The sequence below is a fragment of the Penicillium chrysogenum genome (genome assembly GCF_028827035.1).
Source record: "Penicillium chrysogenum strain IBT 35668 chromosome Unknown utg000001l_segment0_segment0, whole genome shotgun sequence".
Taxonomy (NCBI): Eukaryota; Fungi; Ascomycota; class Eurotiomycetes; order Eurotiales; family Aspergillaceae; genus Penicillium; species Penicillium chrysogenum.
Window position 1 is genome coordinate 4,020,646 of NW_026622749.1, and position 16,197 is coordinate 4,036,842.

Below are 16,197 nucleotides of genomic sequence, written 5' to 3' on the forward strand. Positions count from 1 at the left end.
TGATTGGCTCTGTGTACTCATGTTGACTGGATGACACCATACACTGACAAATATCGGTGGGCGACGCTTTGCCTTGACATGCTTAAGTACCTTTTGTATGGAGTTGCTATACAAAAGATACCTAATTTTCAATTTTGGGGTCCTGGGGAAGCCTTGGAGCTTTCCCACAGATGGGGCCCCAGGGCCTTCCAAGGTCCCAAGATTGCCACGTGGCGATCACTTTGCTAAAAATAAACCTTCCATCCTTCCAACGAGGTTGGGGAAGCGTTCATGTTTCGATATCCTTGCTGTTATGCCTGCCAAAGTCCAATCGCTCCCACCTCATCAACAACCCGCAGACGAGACAGGTCACACCACCGGCCACCACTAAATAAAACTCCTGCCCAATCACCGTGGCCACAGCATTAACCCCACGAGAACGAACATCGGGATTGCCGGACTGCCACACTCCTGAAGATACTCCGGCCAGCGCCTCACGCAGCTCTTCTTCCGAGTACCCGCTATCCCCAATGGCGTCCGTCAGCATGTTGTACCCCGCATTTTGAAAAATCGAGCCCGCAACCGCCAGAGCAATTGCAATGCCGCCCATCTGTGCCATGTTAAACATGACCGCGCTGTCAACACGGTCGCGTGGGTTCTTATTTATTACACTCGAGATACCGACCCCGTGTTGGAACGAACAGCCAAGGCCAACGCCAATGAGTGCTTCCAGACCTAACACCTGGGATTCGGAGACACCTGGACTCAGTGTGCCGGCCATAGCGCCGGCTCCCGCGACGGTTGCAATGCCCGCAACAATGTAGATCAGGTTGTAGCGGCCAAAGACCGGGAGCAACCCGCCGACGAGGATGACCATGGCGATGAAGACCATAACAAACGGAAGAAGACGGACAGTTTGCTCCATGGCGCTATGGCCGCTAGCGAACGCGAAGAAGAGCGGCGTGTAGTAGAGTGTGATGGCATACGATGCGCCCGCACAGCCAGACGCGATCCAAAGTGGAAGCAGGTCAACCCGACTGAGCAAGTGAACGGGAACGGCGCGTTGCTCAGGAGTCGTGCCAATACACCAGTATTGTTGGACGATCCATCCAATCAAGACCACACCGAAAGCCACCCAGGCTGCGATCGATGCTCCAGAGCCCCATTTCCACACAGGACCGGAGAACTCCAATGCGAGGGCAAATAGTACTGGGGCCGCCATGTTGAACGCAACGCCGATAGGGTCGATCACCATCAACCGGGAGACCAACGGACGGTCTGGCCCTAGGTATTTGCGAGGGAGGCAGAGAATGGCGAGTGCGAGACTCACACTCACACAGGGTAGGTTGATGTAGAAAGCCCACCGCCAAGTGGTGTGCCTGTTCGAGGCGAAAGCGGACCCGATAGGACCACCAATGACGAGGCCAACGGCCCATATTGCGCTCAGAAGACCGAATAGACGAGGTGTCTCATCGGCCGTGGCGAACACGGCTACAAATGTCAAGTTGCTATGTCACTGTGAGCTCGATTATCCTAACGACATCAGGGATACATCGCAACATACCTTTGGTAAACAACAGCACCACCGACACCCATGACGATCCGTCCAACAATGACCACAGGAAGATTGGGAGCAGCACCGGCCACAGCAGAACCGGCCATGAAGACCACAACGTTAGCGATATAGATCCATTTCATGTCGACGCAATACAAGATCTTCCGGGACAAGGATAGGACGGCAAACACGGCAAGGCTGAAGGACAGGCTGATCCATGGCAGAAGCGCAATGTTGCCGAAGGCCTCGTAAAGGGCGGGCTGGATGTTGGCCACGTTGCTTACATCATAGCCTTAAACAATGACTTTGTCAGAATGATGATTTGGGATAGTGTTATGGTACATGGCATTAACCAACCATTGATGAGGGTTGTCAAGATAAGAACTGCAAGTGTTCCCTTCCATTTCCAGTCGGGGATGTGGCTACGCGGATGAGTAGTTGGCGACAATGAGCTCTCGTCTCTTCCGGAAGATGACATGTTGAGGTTGATGCTGAAAGGTGGGTCTTGACGACTAGGAAGTCAATAGACGCCAGCAAAAGATACTGGGTTTATCTGTAGGGGGATTCTTGGAGATACATATGACCTTTTTGGACCCGAAGGGATGTGGGACGTGAACCATGAAAGTGAAGTACCCTATAGTGAAGTACCCTATCCTCGTTTAAGGAAGAGTCGCCCAATATATCCCATGTATGACCTCCCGGTGGCAGTGCTAATGCAAGATAGACCAGCATACTGAATATCTCATGGGCTGTACTGGTCAGTATCTATTCTACATCTGAACCCACTCATTGCCATTTTAACATGCTCGGGCCCGCTCATAAAGACATCTAAGCCAGTCGTAAAAGAAGTACGATCCCTATCACATCAGCGCAGTCGCCTATCCACCAAGTGTATCCTATCTGCCAAGCGAAGGACACCTGGCACCGTAGATGTTCAGCCTCAAGCAATCATGATCAGCTTTCTGAGAGAAGTGTTGGATATTCTAATTAGGAAGCCAGATGGCTAGCAAATACCAGGTTAGGCAAAATGCAGCGCCCAGATGTACGTGGGGACATAAGAGTGGCTATGGTAAGGCATTTAGGCGTTCCATATCTTACATTATGGGGCCGTTGTCTACATATGTATGCATCTACGCTAAATATAGAGTCAGACATAGTTGATTCACTATAGAAATATATTGTCTTAGCATTTCTGAATGATTACTCAAGGGTTAGTTATGATATTCAATATTGCGATAGCATCTCATGGTGAATTCACTGGCCGGTGGCCTTTCCACTTTTGCCAGACTTCTTCGGTCCTTCATATGCTTAAGGATCTCCAGATAAGATAATAGCCATCCTTCACTCCTTCTACTTGATCTCTAGGCCATATCCCCTATTCTCCTTAACCTCCCACGTCCCACGCCATGTCCGAGTCAAAAGCGTATCTCAGCGCCTCACCTACTGGTATCACAACGCTTGACAACCTCATGGAAAGTTACTTAGTCCCAACCCTTGTGGTACTCGCCATTATAGGGTGCTTAATTCCCTCTGTCTATTCCACCTGGCGACATGCCCAGAAAGCTCGAAAGATAGGTTGTGGAGAGCCCCCTCTCTACCCCAGCCAGCACCCTTTCGGTATTTCCACCCTCCTCGAGACACTTGACGCAGCGAGAGAGAAGAGACTCCCACAGCTTGCAGAGAGGCGGATTGCTTTCCTATCCCGTCGGCATAACAGATACGTCTCTACCTTTCGTATGTGTCAGGCTGGTCGGGAGAACCTGTTCACGGCAGATCCCAAGAATATCCAGTCTATGCTGGCCACTCAGTTCAACGATTTCGGCTTGGGTGAGATGCGTCGTAATGTAGCTGAGCCTCTTGCTGGACATGGAATTGTGAGTCTTTTCCCCTCGTAGGAAATATATATTTTTTTCTCTTGCGAGGGGGTAAGGTCGGCTGACTGGACCTAGTTTACTACTGATGGCGAGAGTTGGTCGCGTTCCCGATCACTGCTACGGCCTCAATTTACGCGAGATCGGATGAGCAACCTTGACAGGGAAGAACGTCATGTTCACAACGCGTTGCGTGCCATTCCGACGCGATCTGACGGCTGGTCTTCCGCAGTGGATATTCAAGCCATCTTCTTTCGTCTTACCCTCGACTCGGCTACAGAGTTCCTCTTCGGTAAAAGCTGTGATAGTCAGATTTCTGCTACGCAAAAGGAAGCGGGCCAGGCCTCCGATGACACTTTCCTCTACGGATTTGACGGGTGCATGGGGTATCTCGCGGAGCGACTCCGGTTCGAGCGGCTATACTGGGTTATCTACAACCAGGAGTTTCGGAAGTGTATCGACATTGTGCACGCGTTCGTGGACCAATATGTTCACTCTGCTTTGATGAAGGCGGAGCGACAGGGAGAGAAAGCCCAGGGCATCGAGAAGGTGTCACCGCAGTATATCTTCCTGGAAGCCCTGACTAGTACTATAAAAGACCCCGTCAGGTTGCGCGACGAATCTCTCAACGTCCTACTAGCAGGCCGTGATACAACGGCTTCTCTACTGAGCTGGACGGTCCTCCTTCTTGCACGGCACCCGCACACCTTCGCAAGACTCCGAAGCGATATCCTCGATCAATTCGGCACTTACGATCAGCCACACAGCATGGACTTTGCGTCTTTGAAATCATGCCAGTACCTCCGACATTTCCTCAACGAAACCCTTCGTCTCTACCCGGTCGTACCCTTCAACCGCCGTTGCGCGATGAAGGACACTACCCTCCCTCGTGGCGGCGGGAAAGACGGTACCTCACCGATCTACATCCGCAAGGGCCGCACAGTCATGTACAGCACCTACGTCTTGCACCGTCGAAAGGATATCTGGGGCGAGGATGCTGAAACCTTCAATCCGGACCGGTGGGTCGGCCGAAAGGTCACCTGGGAGTATATTCCGTTCAATGGGGGACCCAGGACATGCATTGGTCAACAGTTTGCTTTGATGAGATCAAGTTATGTGCTAGTAAGATTATTGCAGAGGTTTGATAAGATTGAGGATGTGCACTCTGAGAGGGAGATCCGTTACGGTGTTTCGCTTACTTCTTGTCCGGCTGATCCGGTGACTGTGAGATTGCATCAGGCGGAGACCGGGGTTTAAACGGTTTGGGCAGGATTTACTCTTTTTACGGTTGGGATGTTGTTTGGATGGATTATTTGGCGACAACGTTGTCATTTTGGGGATTCGCTTGAAATATCTACTGATAATCTGGAAATAATTATCTTCATATGTCTTGGTTTCCCTTCCTATCTATCAGTCTCAGGGGGACATAGTGACAGAAATCAGGTTTATGATGAATGTATGTCAATTTCACAATGATAAAATTCTCTCTAACTATATAACAAAAATGGTCTGGTTTTGACAATCTGTTCAGACCCAAATTAGTAAGCAATGTGCGCTGACTAATGATGTAATCCATTCATCCATCCATGGATGGATGTAATGGACTCGGTAATCCATCTGTTTTCCGACACATAGAACAAATATCATAAAGATTAGTCGACAATAATTTCCAGATAAACTGTGAGACCTGCTTCTACAGAATTTACCTGACCGTGGAAGGGAAAAGGTGAGGGTTGCTTTCCCAATATGTGGTTATCTCTTGGGGTGAGGCGAGTATGAGGATGATGAGGCATGTACCCACTGGAGCGGCGGGTTCCTTGATGCGGATATCGCGGTCGTTACGCGGGTGAGAAGGACGATAACGAATGGCACTGCCGCTATAGCATCGGTCTGCGTACAGGTACACCGCTCTGGCATCTCGAGGGACATTCCCGTCTCAGAGACGATTTCGAGCCCCTAGGGGAACCTAGATTGTCTCTGGCACCGATGGCAGCGCCATCCGGTCGGTGTTCGTGACTGTTCGATGGTGTTCACAACTCAACTGTGGACCGTGAAAGTATGCAAACTTGGTGCATGGAAGTAGTTTAAAATTAAGCAGCAGGTGTTATACAAACAAGGCAGACAGTGCAAACCTTGGAACATCCCCTGGTTCCACCTGGGCAGTTGGCTACGGGCATATCACCTACTCTATCAAAACTGTCCATGCCGACCAATGTACTCCGTACAGGGTACTGCAATTCCTACGGGCGCAACCATTGTCTCACAGTCCCGTCAATAGATTAATTTTATCAAGCATTGTGCTTTCGGCAAATTTCGTGATTGGATGTTCGAATCCTTCTAAAGGTGGGGTACGTCTCTTGTTCGGCTTCCGTGCTGGTGCGCACTTCTCCAGCCACAACGTACATACGTATGTACCTATCTATAAGTAATCGTGGCACGTGGGAAAACTGTAGGCGTGCATGTTGTGGGCTAGTTAAAGGACCACTGACGCTAACTGCTAGGCCTTATATGATGGACGTACACCCAATCGGCATGAAGTCGTACATTCTAAGCTTCCACATCATCACTATAAAGACCAAAACTGGCCACATTCTCCCCCGTTGTAGTATGAAAACACACTCTTATCTAAGATTAACATGATGAAGAGCTCGGTATTGTGTGCCTTGGTAGGTATAGCCACGTTAGGTATTTGCCAGCCACTGGCCCCGGAAAACGACATCGTGTTCTCATCATCGAAGACCCCTTCAACACCTCTTCAATATTCAGGCGCCAATGCCCCATATTTTGCAGGCATGAGTCTCGTTATCACGGTTCCACATGTCCCCTAGTGCTAATATACGACTTAGGCCCAAATGTGAATGGCATTGACAGCAGGATCCCAGACCAATGCACTGTTCGCCAGGCAGCTTATGTTGTTAGACATGGGAGTAGGTATGTAGTCTATCTCACTACATTACGGGCGCGATCGTGTTGACTTGAAGTCGCTAGATTCCCCGATACTGGCTCATATGAGGCCTGGGTTGCAATTTACCACAAGGTACTTTATTCTTGAATATATACCCTTGTGTTTGTTCTTCAAATGCTTACTGTTCATCTTTTGGGGCCAGATCCAAGCTGCTGCGCAACAAGATGGGTTCGAGGCGCGAGGATCGCTCAGATTTATTCCTCAATGGAAGCCAGTATTGACGAACCCTACCTTGCAGTTAGGACAGGAGTCAATGACAGGTTGGAAGGAGGTATGTACCCAAGCATTCAAGTCAATAATTAATTCGCTGACAAACTCCACTTGGACAGGCAAGTGACCTTGGCTACCAACTGCGGTCTAGATGTGAGGCATTGCTCTTTTTGGAAGTCGGAAGTCCTAGAACTGATAAGTCCCAACAGATCCCGGGTTTTATCAGGATGGCAACCCATTCTATGTGTGGGCCAACCAATACAAGTTCCCAATCAATGAATCACGAGTGGTTCAAACTGCCAGAGCATTTCTCAATGGCTACCTCTATGAGTATGCCGACAGCTACGGTACAGTAGTGAGCGTGAACTCTACTGGTTCTCCTGCTGCTATTGGTAACTCACTCGGGCCGTCGGATTCCTGTCCTGCATTTGGATCTATCTCTAGTGGAGGCGACAACGTGACAAACTGTGAGTGCCACCAAGCAAACCATGCCTCCTATTCTTAACATGAACAGCCCCCTTCCTTGATTTCCATTACCATTCCCCTAAGAACACCAGCTTACATATCTATAGGGGATGCTACGTGGCTACCCAAGGTTGTACATCGTATCAACTCCGAAATCAAAGGGAATCTTACTTTTGACGAAACTGAAGTACTATTCTTTCCTTACATGTGTGCATACGAGAGTCAGATTGAAGGCCGTCTTAGCCCATGGTGTGATGTTTTTACAGAACAGGAGCTGCGTAACTACGCATACTCGCAGGACCTGAGCTATTTTTACGGCGTTGGGCCCGGTTCAATTGGCCCTGCTAGGGTACTTTTCCTTCCATTTCTGAAAAGTTTGCTTTCTCTTCTAGAGACAGGGCCTGGGCAGGTCGGCGTTGGACCCAACGGCACGAGCTTCGAAATTCCGCGCCTTATCATGGCTTTTATGAATGACAACCAAATTGCCGAGATGACCGCTGCCATGGGAATTTTCGATTCCGAGGGACTTCTTCCCGATGACCACATACCGGCTGAGCATTTGTATAACGTGGCGCACTTCATCACTATGCGAGGCACTGTTGCTTTCGAAGTGATGGATTGCAATGTCGATAACGCTACGAATGGGCCTTACATCCGTGTACTGTTCAATGACGCTGTTTATCCTATAGTCAGCTGTCAAAATGGCCCTGAGAGGAGCTGTCCTTTGTCGGATTACCTTGCTTTGATTCACAAGAAGATTGATGAGGCGGGTGACTTTTTGGATTACTGCAACGTCACAGACACAGCCCGTCCCGAAGCCGCTACTGGAGCTACTTTCTTTCAGGATCTTTCCTTGGACTTCTTGACTTTTGTCAAGCCCTGATCTGGAACTTGCGGTGGCTGGAAATGGTCACTCAAGGCATTGGGCACGCATGGTGGCGACACCGGTAACTAAGTAGTTAGTTGTTAGATCCTGCTCCCCCTCTCTTTTCCTTTCTCCTCCTGTCCGTCCAATACCGTACATAGGAATGCGAATAGTTCCTTCTTCCGCTCATTATGTAGTCGTGCGCAAACAGTAACTCTTCAAGCTTACTCCTTTTACCTACTAATTCTCTTATATCTCAAATATGAACGAGCCAAAGTTCCACTCAGGTGGAACTGATTCAATGACTAGTGTATAAGGAGTAATTATTTGACTAGTAATTGATTGACAAGGTTAGCTACCCTATGGAACAGCAAGCTTGTAGACATGATGATATGTTTGCTCCATTTTGTAGTGGGCCCAGTCGTCCGCCCGAGCCTCATCGAAGCGGCGACTCAAATAGGAAATTCCCTGGAAAAATATGTGCAATTTGTTGCCGGATCTTTCGAAAGAAGAGTGCATTCCATTCAAAATGTCAAGCACAGAGAGTAAAAGAGAAAGACAAGATTGGCCGAGACACGATTCTTTGTGGGGCGCTGGGTGCAAACACTGCAAATACTGCAAACGCTGCAAATATCGGAGCTTTCACAAACAGTTTGCACCCTCTCTCACCGCTCTCGGCAGGATTCCTGACCGCCCAGTCAAGTCGTCAGCCGCCCAATGCGAAAGTCACGCCCGCCGTAGCCCCAGCTTTGGAATTCGCCAATCTCCTTCGTCTGTTGTCGTTGCTCAAGTAGTTCTCTAACTTCCGTTCGTACCGGGCATAATCTCGCTGGTACTTCTCCTCGTCTTTGTATTTTTCTCGACGAGGCGGATGCGGCTTTATGCCATCAAAGAAACCAGAGCCGAAACACATTTTGGTCCAAGTGTGTTTGCGTAAGGGTTGGTGATAGTGGGTTTGATCTTTGCTCGGTATAGGCGGAAGAAGATGAAGGAAAATTATACTTGTGTATATCTTCAATTGTACTGGGGTGACTGATTTATATGAAATTGACCAGCACGGCCTGCTTTTGCCCGAGACTTAGCTTCGTCATAGGGGGCCAAAAAAGATGGCTGTGATACTTCGTGGTCTATCGGGCACCATCATGACGTGGGCGATGATCGTTCAGCCCTGCAGATCTCAGCGTTGAGATCTCCTATAGTCGCCTGACCTTCCTGTATTGGAAGACCCTTACAGTCTGGTTTTTCATTGCTGTTTTCATCACCCCATCCTACGAGACATCCATTCCGACTTTTAGGAAGTGAGGACCCCGGTCCCATCGAGACCCGCGTCTTATTACGACCGATAGCTCATCTTTCAAGACTTCCAACGTCTCGCTTTCGTACCCCGCGTTTTTCATCGAGATCAGCATCTTAATCGAGACTATCGACGTCTCATCGAACCCCGCGTTTATTATCGAGAACCGCGTCTTCCACAGCCAACATCTTATCCCGAGACTTCCAGCGTCTCATCCTCGAACCCCGCGTCTATCGGAGACCAGCATTTAGACGACTGTGCCAATAGGGTCCCCCTTCCTAATATTTACAAGAAAAGTTCTTTTTCTACTCCTACGTACATTCTTTGACACCTGTGTCAGCAGTAGTTGCCTACATAGTCAAGAGTCGGAAAGTCTGTTATGACCGTGAACTTGTACTTATAAACTATCTCCGCAAACTTAAAATGAGAGTATGCGAAGCCAGATAATCAAACAAGCGTTAAATACGCATAAACATGGCTTAGGTTGGCTTTACCAAAGCTCGCCCAAGAACATATACATAGGCTACTCACGGCGCCATACCGTAATCATCCGCCACGCGATCAGGCCATTCATTGGGCGTTGATACCGTTATACAGAAGCTTGCTGGTAGTGCCGGACGGAGCGCTGGAGATAGACGAGATAGCAAGCTCGACAATACGGGCGCAAGCTTTATCAGAGGTCACACCCTCGAGAGCCATCAGGTAGGCGGCAGCACCAGCAACATGCGGGGCAGCCATAGAGGTTCCGGACAGGGTCTTTGAGCCACCACCAGGGTATGCGGCCGTGATGTCCTTCCCAGGAGCATAGAGGTCGACTGTAGTAATACCGTCAGTACAATTCCTCGACCACCAAGCACACTTCGCACTAAGGGAGAGGTGGAGTTCTTACCAACGGAACCGAAGTTGGTGAAGGAAGCACTTCCGTCTGAGTTGGTAGAAGCGGCAATAGTGCATACATTCGGAGCAGAAGCAGGGGAGCTGTTACTCGCATCCTGGGCTTCATTGCCGGCAGCAACAGAGAGAAAGACACCGGATCTAACGACATTGGCAGCGGCGTCATTCATAGCCCGGGAATAGGCACCACCCAGAGACATGTTCATAACAGACTTGCCAGTGGCGCCGCGAGACTTTGAATCTTTGACGGCCCAATCCATGCCAGCGATGACTTGCGAATTGGTTCCAGAACCATCGGCACCAAGGACCTTAACAGCAACGACAGAGGCCTTCTTTGCAACACCGAACTTGCTGCCCGCTGCAGTAGATGCAGTGTGGGTGCCATGGCCATTGCCGTCAGTGTCATCATTGTCAGCAGTGTTGGTGCCCCACTCAGCGCGGCCCCCAAAGTCGGCATGCCCAATGTCAATGCCGGTGTCGACGCCATAGATCACGATGCCCTCACCAGCAGTAGAGTCATAAACATAGTCGGTAGCACCGGACTTCTTGCTAGAGATGCGAGAGAGACCCCATGAAGGAGCATTGCGCTGAACCACGTTGGCGGTCGCGTTCACAACCATGTCTGGTTCAACGTACTTGACCTATATTTCCACTGCGGGTCAGATTTCAACACGCTCTTGAGGAATCAACGTGGATAATGGAAGGCCATACCGTCGGGTCACTGGCAATGTCTTTGACGGTACGATCATCGAAGTTAGCGCTGTATCCTTTCATGCCATTGATGTCGAAATGCTTCCCTGGTCCAGACTCGCCACCCTTGAGACTCCTGGTACGAGCATGAACATTTGCAGCCCAGTTACGGTGGGTTTCAAACTGCGCGGTGCTAACACCATCATTCATGACGACAATGTAGGAGCTAGGAACGACCTCGTCGCCATCATTGGCGGTAAGGAGCTTACCGGCATTAACGACTGCCAGAGTCGCAAGGGACGTCGAGAGGAGCTTTAGGAAACCCATGTTTGTGGTTGGAAATGATATAAAGATGAAGATGGAGATGATGAAACTCAGGAAGATGCTGATGAGAATCCTCGACTCGGGAGCAAAGAGTCCCTTTTATAACATACTGAGAGATGGAGAAGAGGCCATCGCCGCCGGCCTTCCGGGCTCGTCTTCATCTCCATCTTCAGGCCTTGGTGAGGAGACATGCCGGACCTTGACGGAGAATGAGTAGGTTAAACGGAGCAAACCATCGCTTTAGGCAACGATCTTTCCTCGCTCAGTTAACCCAACACAATGCCAAGATGCCCGGCAATCTACGATTGTAACACTCTGATAACCAGCGGTGGACGAATGGCGAAACAAACCTATGGTCTAGCAAGCCCAGGTGATCAGCATATGGGGTAAGTCCGGGGGGTTGCACTGCTTTGGGTTTATCTAGCTGTTTAAAGACGCTTAGTATGCGCACAGGGAAGTTTAATGGAGAAGCTGTGAGTGCGAAACTTGGCGTCCAACCTTTAGATTAATTGCGACTCTTTGCCCGTCGGGAGTCCGATGGATGATTTAGGCCTAATTCGGAATCTTCTGCAAGAAGGCACATGTTCCATGCAGGATATTCAGTAATTCGGGGCTTTGATAACATAGTAGGCGTTGCCAAGGTGCGGAAGTACCTGGTCACTTGTAGTCTTTGCGATAACAACAACGGAGTGGGTCTCGGAGACCGAAGACAGGGTTGGGTTTTTGGACGTTGCAGCTAACGATGATAACCACGACTGTTCAATTCTCTTCTTGGCTGCGCAGGTTCTCCACGATGTGTTTCAATGGTGGAAAGTGACGCGATGAAAAGGATATGACCCGTCTGCATCTTCAGGCTGATTCGATCACGCGACGCACGCCCTGAATATAAGGCCAAAATTGTTGATTTTGGGTTGGCGACGCGGCTCGACAGTAATACAAAAGCGAAAGAGGGGACGACAGGAAGTAGAATTCATACCATACAGCCGGATCACTATCGTGGTCTGGAGGTGATTGTTGGTGGTTGGGGGTTTAGCGCTGATACATGGTATTTGATGATGACGATTGAACTCTCTAAAAGAATAAAGACGAAACATACATAAGGCCCTGAAAAACCATCCGGAAGGAATTTGCATAACTAAATTGACCGCATACCTAGGTAGCCAGTCAGACGTGACATGTGCCTGACATGTGCCTACACGGTTTTACCCCAAAGAATGCATCAGCTGAACATGTCCTGAACCTTCCAAGGTCCTCGCTGGCGGGCTGGCTTAGATCCTCTATTGCTGCATGGTCCATCACGTCACGTCAGGAAATGATTTGTTTTTAGCTCCTCCTACTTAGGACATTTGGGGGGCCGGCAGTTGGCTGTCTCGCTAATAAACTCAGTGAAAGACGGTTGTTGCTTTTCGGTCTCCGACGCCATGGGAATAGAACGAATGATCTTGAAATCAAGAAAAAAATTGCTGTAATTTTGTAGTAGCGTAGTCTTTCACTTTAGCGCCCGTTCCAACGAGGATAAAATGCCAATCATTAGTATTTGTTAATACAATAGTCCCCCACGCCAAGACTAGTGCTCGAATTGAATTTGGAGACATCTACAACATAGATAGGATTGTAAGAGGCCAAAATTCCAAGGCTATCTAGGCGCTTAGCTAAAAACGACACTGACATCGCCTTATCCCCTCGGTAGCCCACGATATCTTACAGGGTCGCGCGACCGCACTGATCCCCTCAGCTGACATGGAGGATATGATTAGACTGCAAGTCCAACCTTAGCTCGCCAAGTGAGATGTATCTTGACAAAAAACGAAGTCATCGCTACATTATCCCCGTTTTTTATTTGCCTTCGGGTTATACAGGAAATCTGTGCATATTTGGGCATCTTTCGACAGTTTTATAAACTTTTCAGCAGTCCATCTATTATGGACAATGCCTTCGACCGATATATACATTGTATATAACTCTTACATCGCGTGATTTGTACGATATAGTGACAAGAAGAGAGCAACCCCTCAGTCGCTATCAGTAGGCAAGCCAGGAATGCGGCCATTGCGGAACAGATCGATGAAGATCTGGTGGTCTCGGCGAGTCTGCGCGCTGTACTCATGGGCAAATTCAATGAGGAAGTCTGCAAAGCGGGACTCATCAGCCGAGATACTAGCATCAATGGCTTGCTCGGGTGAGAAAGGCACGAGCCCCGAGTGAAGTTCATCATCATCCCCAGCGGCGTGCATCATAGCGGTGGCCCGCCCAAGATCAGCAGCCACTGTGGCCATCTTCTCCACGTCGTTGATTTCGGACCAGTCGAGGTCCGTGGCGTAGGGAGAGACCTCCGCAACCAGGTGGCCCACACCATCGATCTCGGTCCAGCCGAGCCGAGAGTCGGCGTGCGCCTGCAGAGCACGCTGCGAGATGACAGTCCGGTGGCCCTCATGGTGGAAGTAGGCGGCGGCGGCGGCGTTCTCGACGTGTCGCGAGACCGCGGCCGCAGCGGACTGTTTCATGTAGATCACCACGTCGTTCTCGAGCGCCTGGCTCGTGCCTTCAAGCAGAAGGTTGTAGGACGGGAGACCTGCAGAGCCAATACCTACACCACGACGGCCCACGATATCCTTGATGCGGTACTGGCCAGGAGAGTTGTGCCACGACTCGGGAAGTGTCTCGAGATAGCGGTTGTAGGCCTTCACGACCTTGTCGTGTGTGGCAGAGTCCAGCTGAATTGCGCCACCACCGTGAGTGAACCGCCGCTCCGAATTGTGGATTTCCGTCATCCCGTTAAGCAATCCAATCCGTGTTTGAGCGCGGGCAGAGTGCAGGACCTCTAGCAATGGACCCTGAGCGGTATCCAGGGTGAAGCGCGGTGCCGCATCGTCTTGGCCTTTGTGGGTAGCTAGGGTATGGATGCGTTCACGGTACGCTTCGGCGTATGCCGTCACGAGCTTCGTGATCTGCTTGTCGCTGAGAGCTTTGGCGTATCCAATAAGAGCGATGGAGGCGGAGAAGCGCATTATGTCCCACGTGAAGGGGCCCACATAGGCCTCATCAAAATCATTGACGTTAAAGATCAAACTGCCCTGTGAGTCCATATAGCTGCCGAAGTTCTCTGCATGTAGATCACCGTGAATCCAAATTTTCTTGGTTTTGTCGTCCAAGAAAGGTCCATTCTGCTCCCCGAGCTCGACATCGTGGTAGAAGAGACAAGCTGATCCACGATAGAAAGCAAAAGCCGAGGCTGCCATCTTGCGGAACTTGCCCTGGAAAGCAGCAGGGTCGTTGGCGAGGAGGTCTCCAAACGCCGTGTTGAAGATGTTGAGGATTTCCTCGCCACGCTTCTCGATACTTGTCTGATTAACAGTCATTGTGAGGTAGGTATGTAGGAAATAATATTTGGTAGTTTCCTTTACTTTTACAAAAGAAGAGGGGGGTTATTTGAACCTTTGGGGTTCAGGAGGAGCCAAGAAAGTGTTTTGAGGCAGTGCAAATCTCCGAGTCTGTCTCATTTCCCTAGCTAACCGTGCCAAGCATCCCCTGTCCGGTGTTGCTAGGCTTGGCTCAGAGTATACGTAGGTCCAAAACCGAGAGCCTGTCTGTCTCTCCCGTCGCCAAGAGTGCTTGAATGAATGCCTGTATAAAAAAGTTTATTGTAGTTCTTATGGATATTTACTATCGCCGCTCGCTGAAGCTAAAGAATCCAAATCCTATTCCTGCTTTGTGAGGTCATCCTTGGCATTGGGATCCTACAGTGGATCACTCGAATGCTATGGGAGTGGATTTTTCGTTGCTTTTGGAGTTTATTATCATGAACATTATACATGAATAAACAAAGATAGAAAACCGCTGGAAATGTCAGACGACTATGGAATAAATAGCTATAAATCTTCTAGGTTCAAGGATTATTGGCACTGACTATGTTAAAGGATATCGAGCATTGTATGTACATATTGTCTGTTGTACGGCACCTAGTGAGGTACCTGTCAAATTGTGGGCCCGACCCACATCAACCTCCACTCGTCAACTGTATTTTGCAGGGGTAAACGTTATTGCCACACAGAGCTAGCCCCTTTGGGGAAGGTCTCCCTTGGCATTTCCCGAAGAGTTTCCAAGGTTCCTACCTATGTTGTAGGTACCTAGGTATACTCCGTAGTATCACTGAGGAAATAGCACAGCCCTTGAATGCCCGACTATGGGATTTCCGTGGCCGACGCTTATAAGGAGCCCTGCAGACACCTGACCCGCTACTACTAGTTAGAGCTATCCAACAATTGGCAGATTAGGCGATTTTGAAGTAGTCGATGGTGGAAGTATGTATCATGTGGCTGAGGTGGATCGAAGGCTATGTGCTTTCTTGTGGGAATACCATAAAAAATGGCAGCTCCAAGGTCGCATTGAAAACGGACTGCCAAGAGACCTTACCTACCTGGGTTAGCCCTGCAGTCTGTGCCAACAGCGAATCCGGCTGTGCTAACCGGGTTTATTTTGTAGGTGCATAAAAATACTTAAGACACCAGGTGATGGACAATAGGTACAACTATAGTCTATGTGACTAGAAACAAACATATGTGCTCTGTACCATATGCGACCCGATTCATGGCAAAGGGAATGTTCCCCAGGCTTGTACTGCTGGATCTGGTTATACCTTGGAAGATTATGTGCTTTGCGGGGTCATTATCTGACATAAGCTCAACATCCTGCCCAGGTGCCCACGGTTCCCAGGTGGGCCGCCTGATCATATCTCACCATCAAGCGGAGATGGAGCTTTGTCATCCTTGTCGCCTTCCAGGTTCGTACCTACCTAGGTAGGTACGTAGGTAGGCTCCTTTTCTCTTCTGCGGATAACATTTATTTCCCGGCTGCTGACGTAACATCCTCTATCTAGGAGGAGATCTCATGAGAATATGACATTAGTGAAAAAGAAATGGAGAAGTGGTGAGACTACAGTACGTAGGCTCAGGAAAGCAGATGGGAGAGAGTTGTATTGGGAGGAAAGGGAAGCGAGCTCCCACCACTATCTAACTACCCAAGGGGTGGAGGCCTAGACCTATATATGGGATTTCTACCACAACACACCCCCCGTAGGGCTCACCC

General features: G+C 49.5%; 7 protein-coding genes across 7 annotated transcripts; 3 read left to right on the top strand and 4 right to left on the bottom strand.

The window, feature by feature from the left end:
- Positions 1-268: 268 nt before the first annotated feature.
- Positions 269-2,012, bottom strand: N7489_001606 (uncharacterized protein; the record flags this gene model as incomplete). Its single annotated transcript, XM_056707361.1, has 3 exons — positions 269-1,487; positions 1,544-1,826; positions 1,892-2,012. The coding sequence occupies 3 exons, from the start codon at positions 2,010-2,012 to the stop codon at positions 269-271; spliced, it is 1,623 nt and encodes a 540-aa protein (XP_056571663.1).
- Positions 2,013-2,940: 928 nt separating this feature from the next.
- N7489_001607 (cytochrome P450) lies at positions 2,941-4,662 on the top strand (the record flags this gene model as incomplete). Its single annotated transcript, XM_056707362.1, has 2 exons — positions 2,941-3,408; positions 3,484-4,662. 2 exons carry the CDS (start codon positions 2,941-2,943, stop codon positions 4,660-4,662), a joined length of 1,647 nt encoding a protein of 548 aa, XP_056571664.1.
- A 1,961-nt stretch (positions 4,663-6,623) lies between these two features.
- On the top strand, positions 6,624-7,928 carry N7489_001608 (uncharacterized protein; the record flags this gene model as incomplete). The annotated part of the gene is made up of 4 exons (XM_056707363.1): positions 6,624-6,641; positions 6,700-6,733; positions 6,790-7,047; positions 7,153-7,928. 4 exons carry the CDS (start codon positions 6,624-6,626, stop codon positions 7,926-7,928), a joined length of 1,086 nt encoding a protein of 361 aa, XP_056571665.1.
- A 688-nt stretch (positions 7,929-8,616) lies between these two features.
- On the bottom strand, positions 8,617-8,823 carry N7489_001609 (uncharacterized protein; the record flags this gene model as incomplete). The annotated part of the gene is made up of 1 exon (XM_056707364.1): positions 8,617-8,823. The coding sequence occupies one exon, from the start codon at positions 8,821-8,823 to the stop codon at positions 8,617-8,619; it is 207 nt and encodes a 68-aa protein (XP_056571666.1).
- Positions 8,824-9,774: 951 nt separating this feature from the next.
- On the bottom strand, positions 9,775-11,115 carry N7489_001610 (S8 family peptidase; the record flags this gene model as incomplete). Its single annotated transcript, XM_056707365.1, has 3 exons — positions 9,775-10,019; positions 10,094-10,739; positions 10,810-11,115. 3 exons carry the CDS (start codon positions 11,113-11,115, stop codon positions 9,775-9,777), a joined length of 1,197 nt encoding a protein of 398 aa, XP_056571667.1.
- Positions 11,116-11,140: 25 nt separating this feature from the next.
- On the top strand, positions 11,141-11,329 carry N7489_001611 (uncharacterized protein; the record flags this gene model as incomplete). The annotated part of the gene is made up of 1 exon (XM_056707366.1): positions 11,141-11,329. The coding sequence occupies one exon, from the start codon at positions 11,141-11,143 to the stop codon at positions 11,327-11,329; it is 189 nt and encodes a 62-aa protein (XP_056571668.1).
- A 1,795-nt stretch (positions 11,330-13,124) lies between these two features.
- Positions 13,125-14,471, bottom strand: N7489_001612 (DUF2252 domain-containing protein; the record flags this gene model as incomplete). The annotated part of the gene is made up of 1 exon (XM_056707367.1): positions 13,125-14,471. The coding sequence occupies one exon, from the start codon at positions 14,469-14,471 to the stop codon at positions 13,125-13,127; it is 1,347 nt and encodes a 448-aa protein (XP_056571669.1).
- Positions 14,472-16,197: the final 1,726 nt, after the last annotated feature.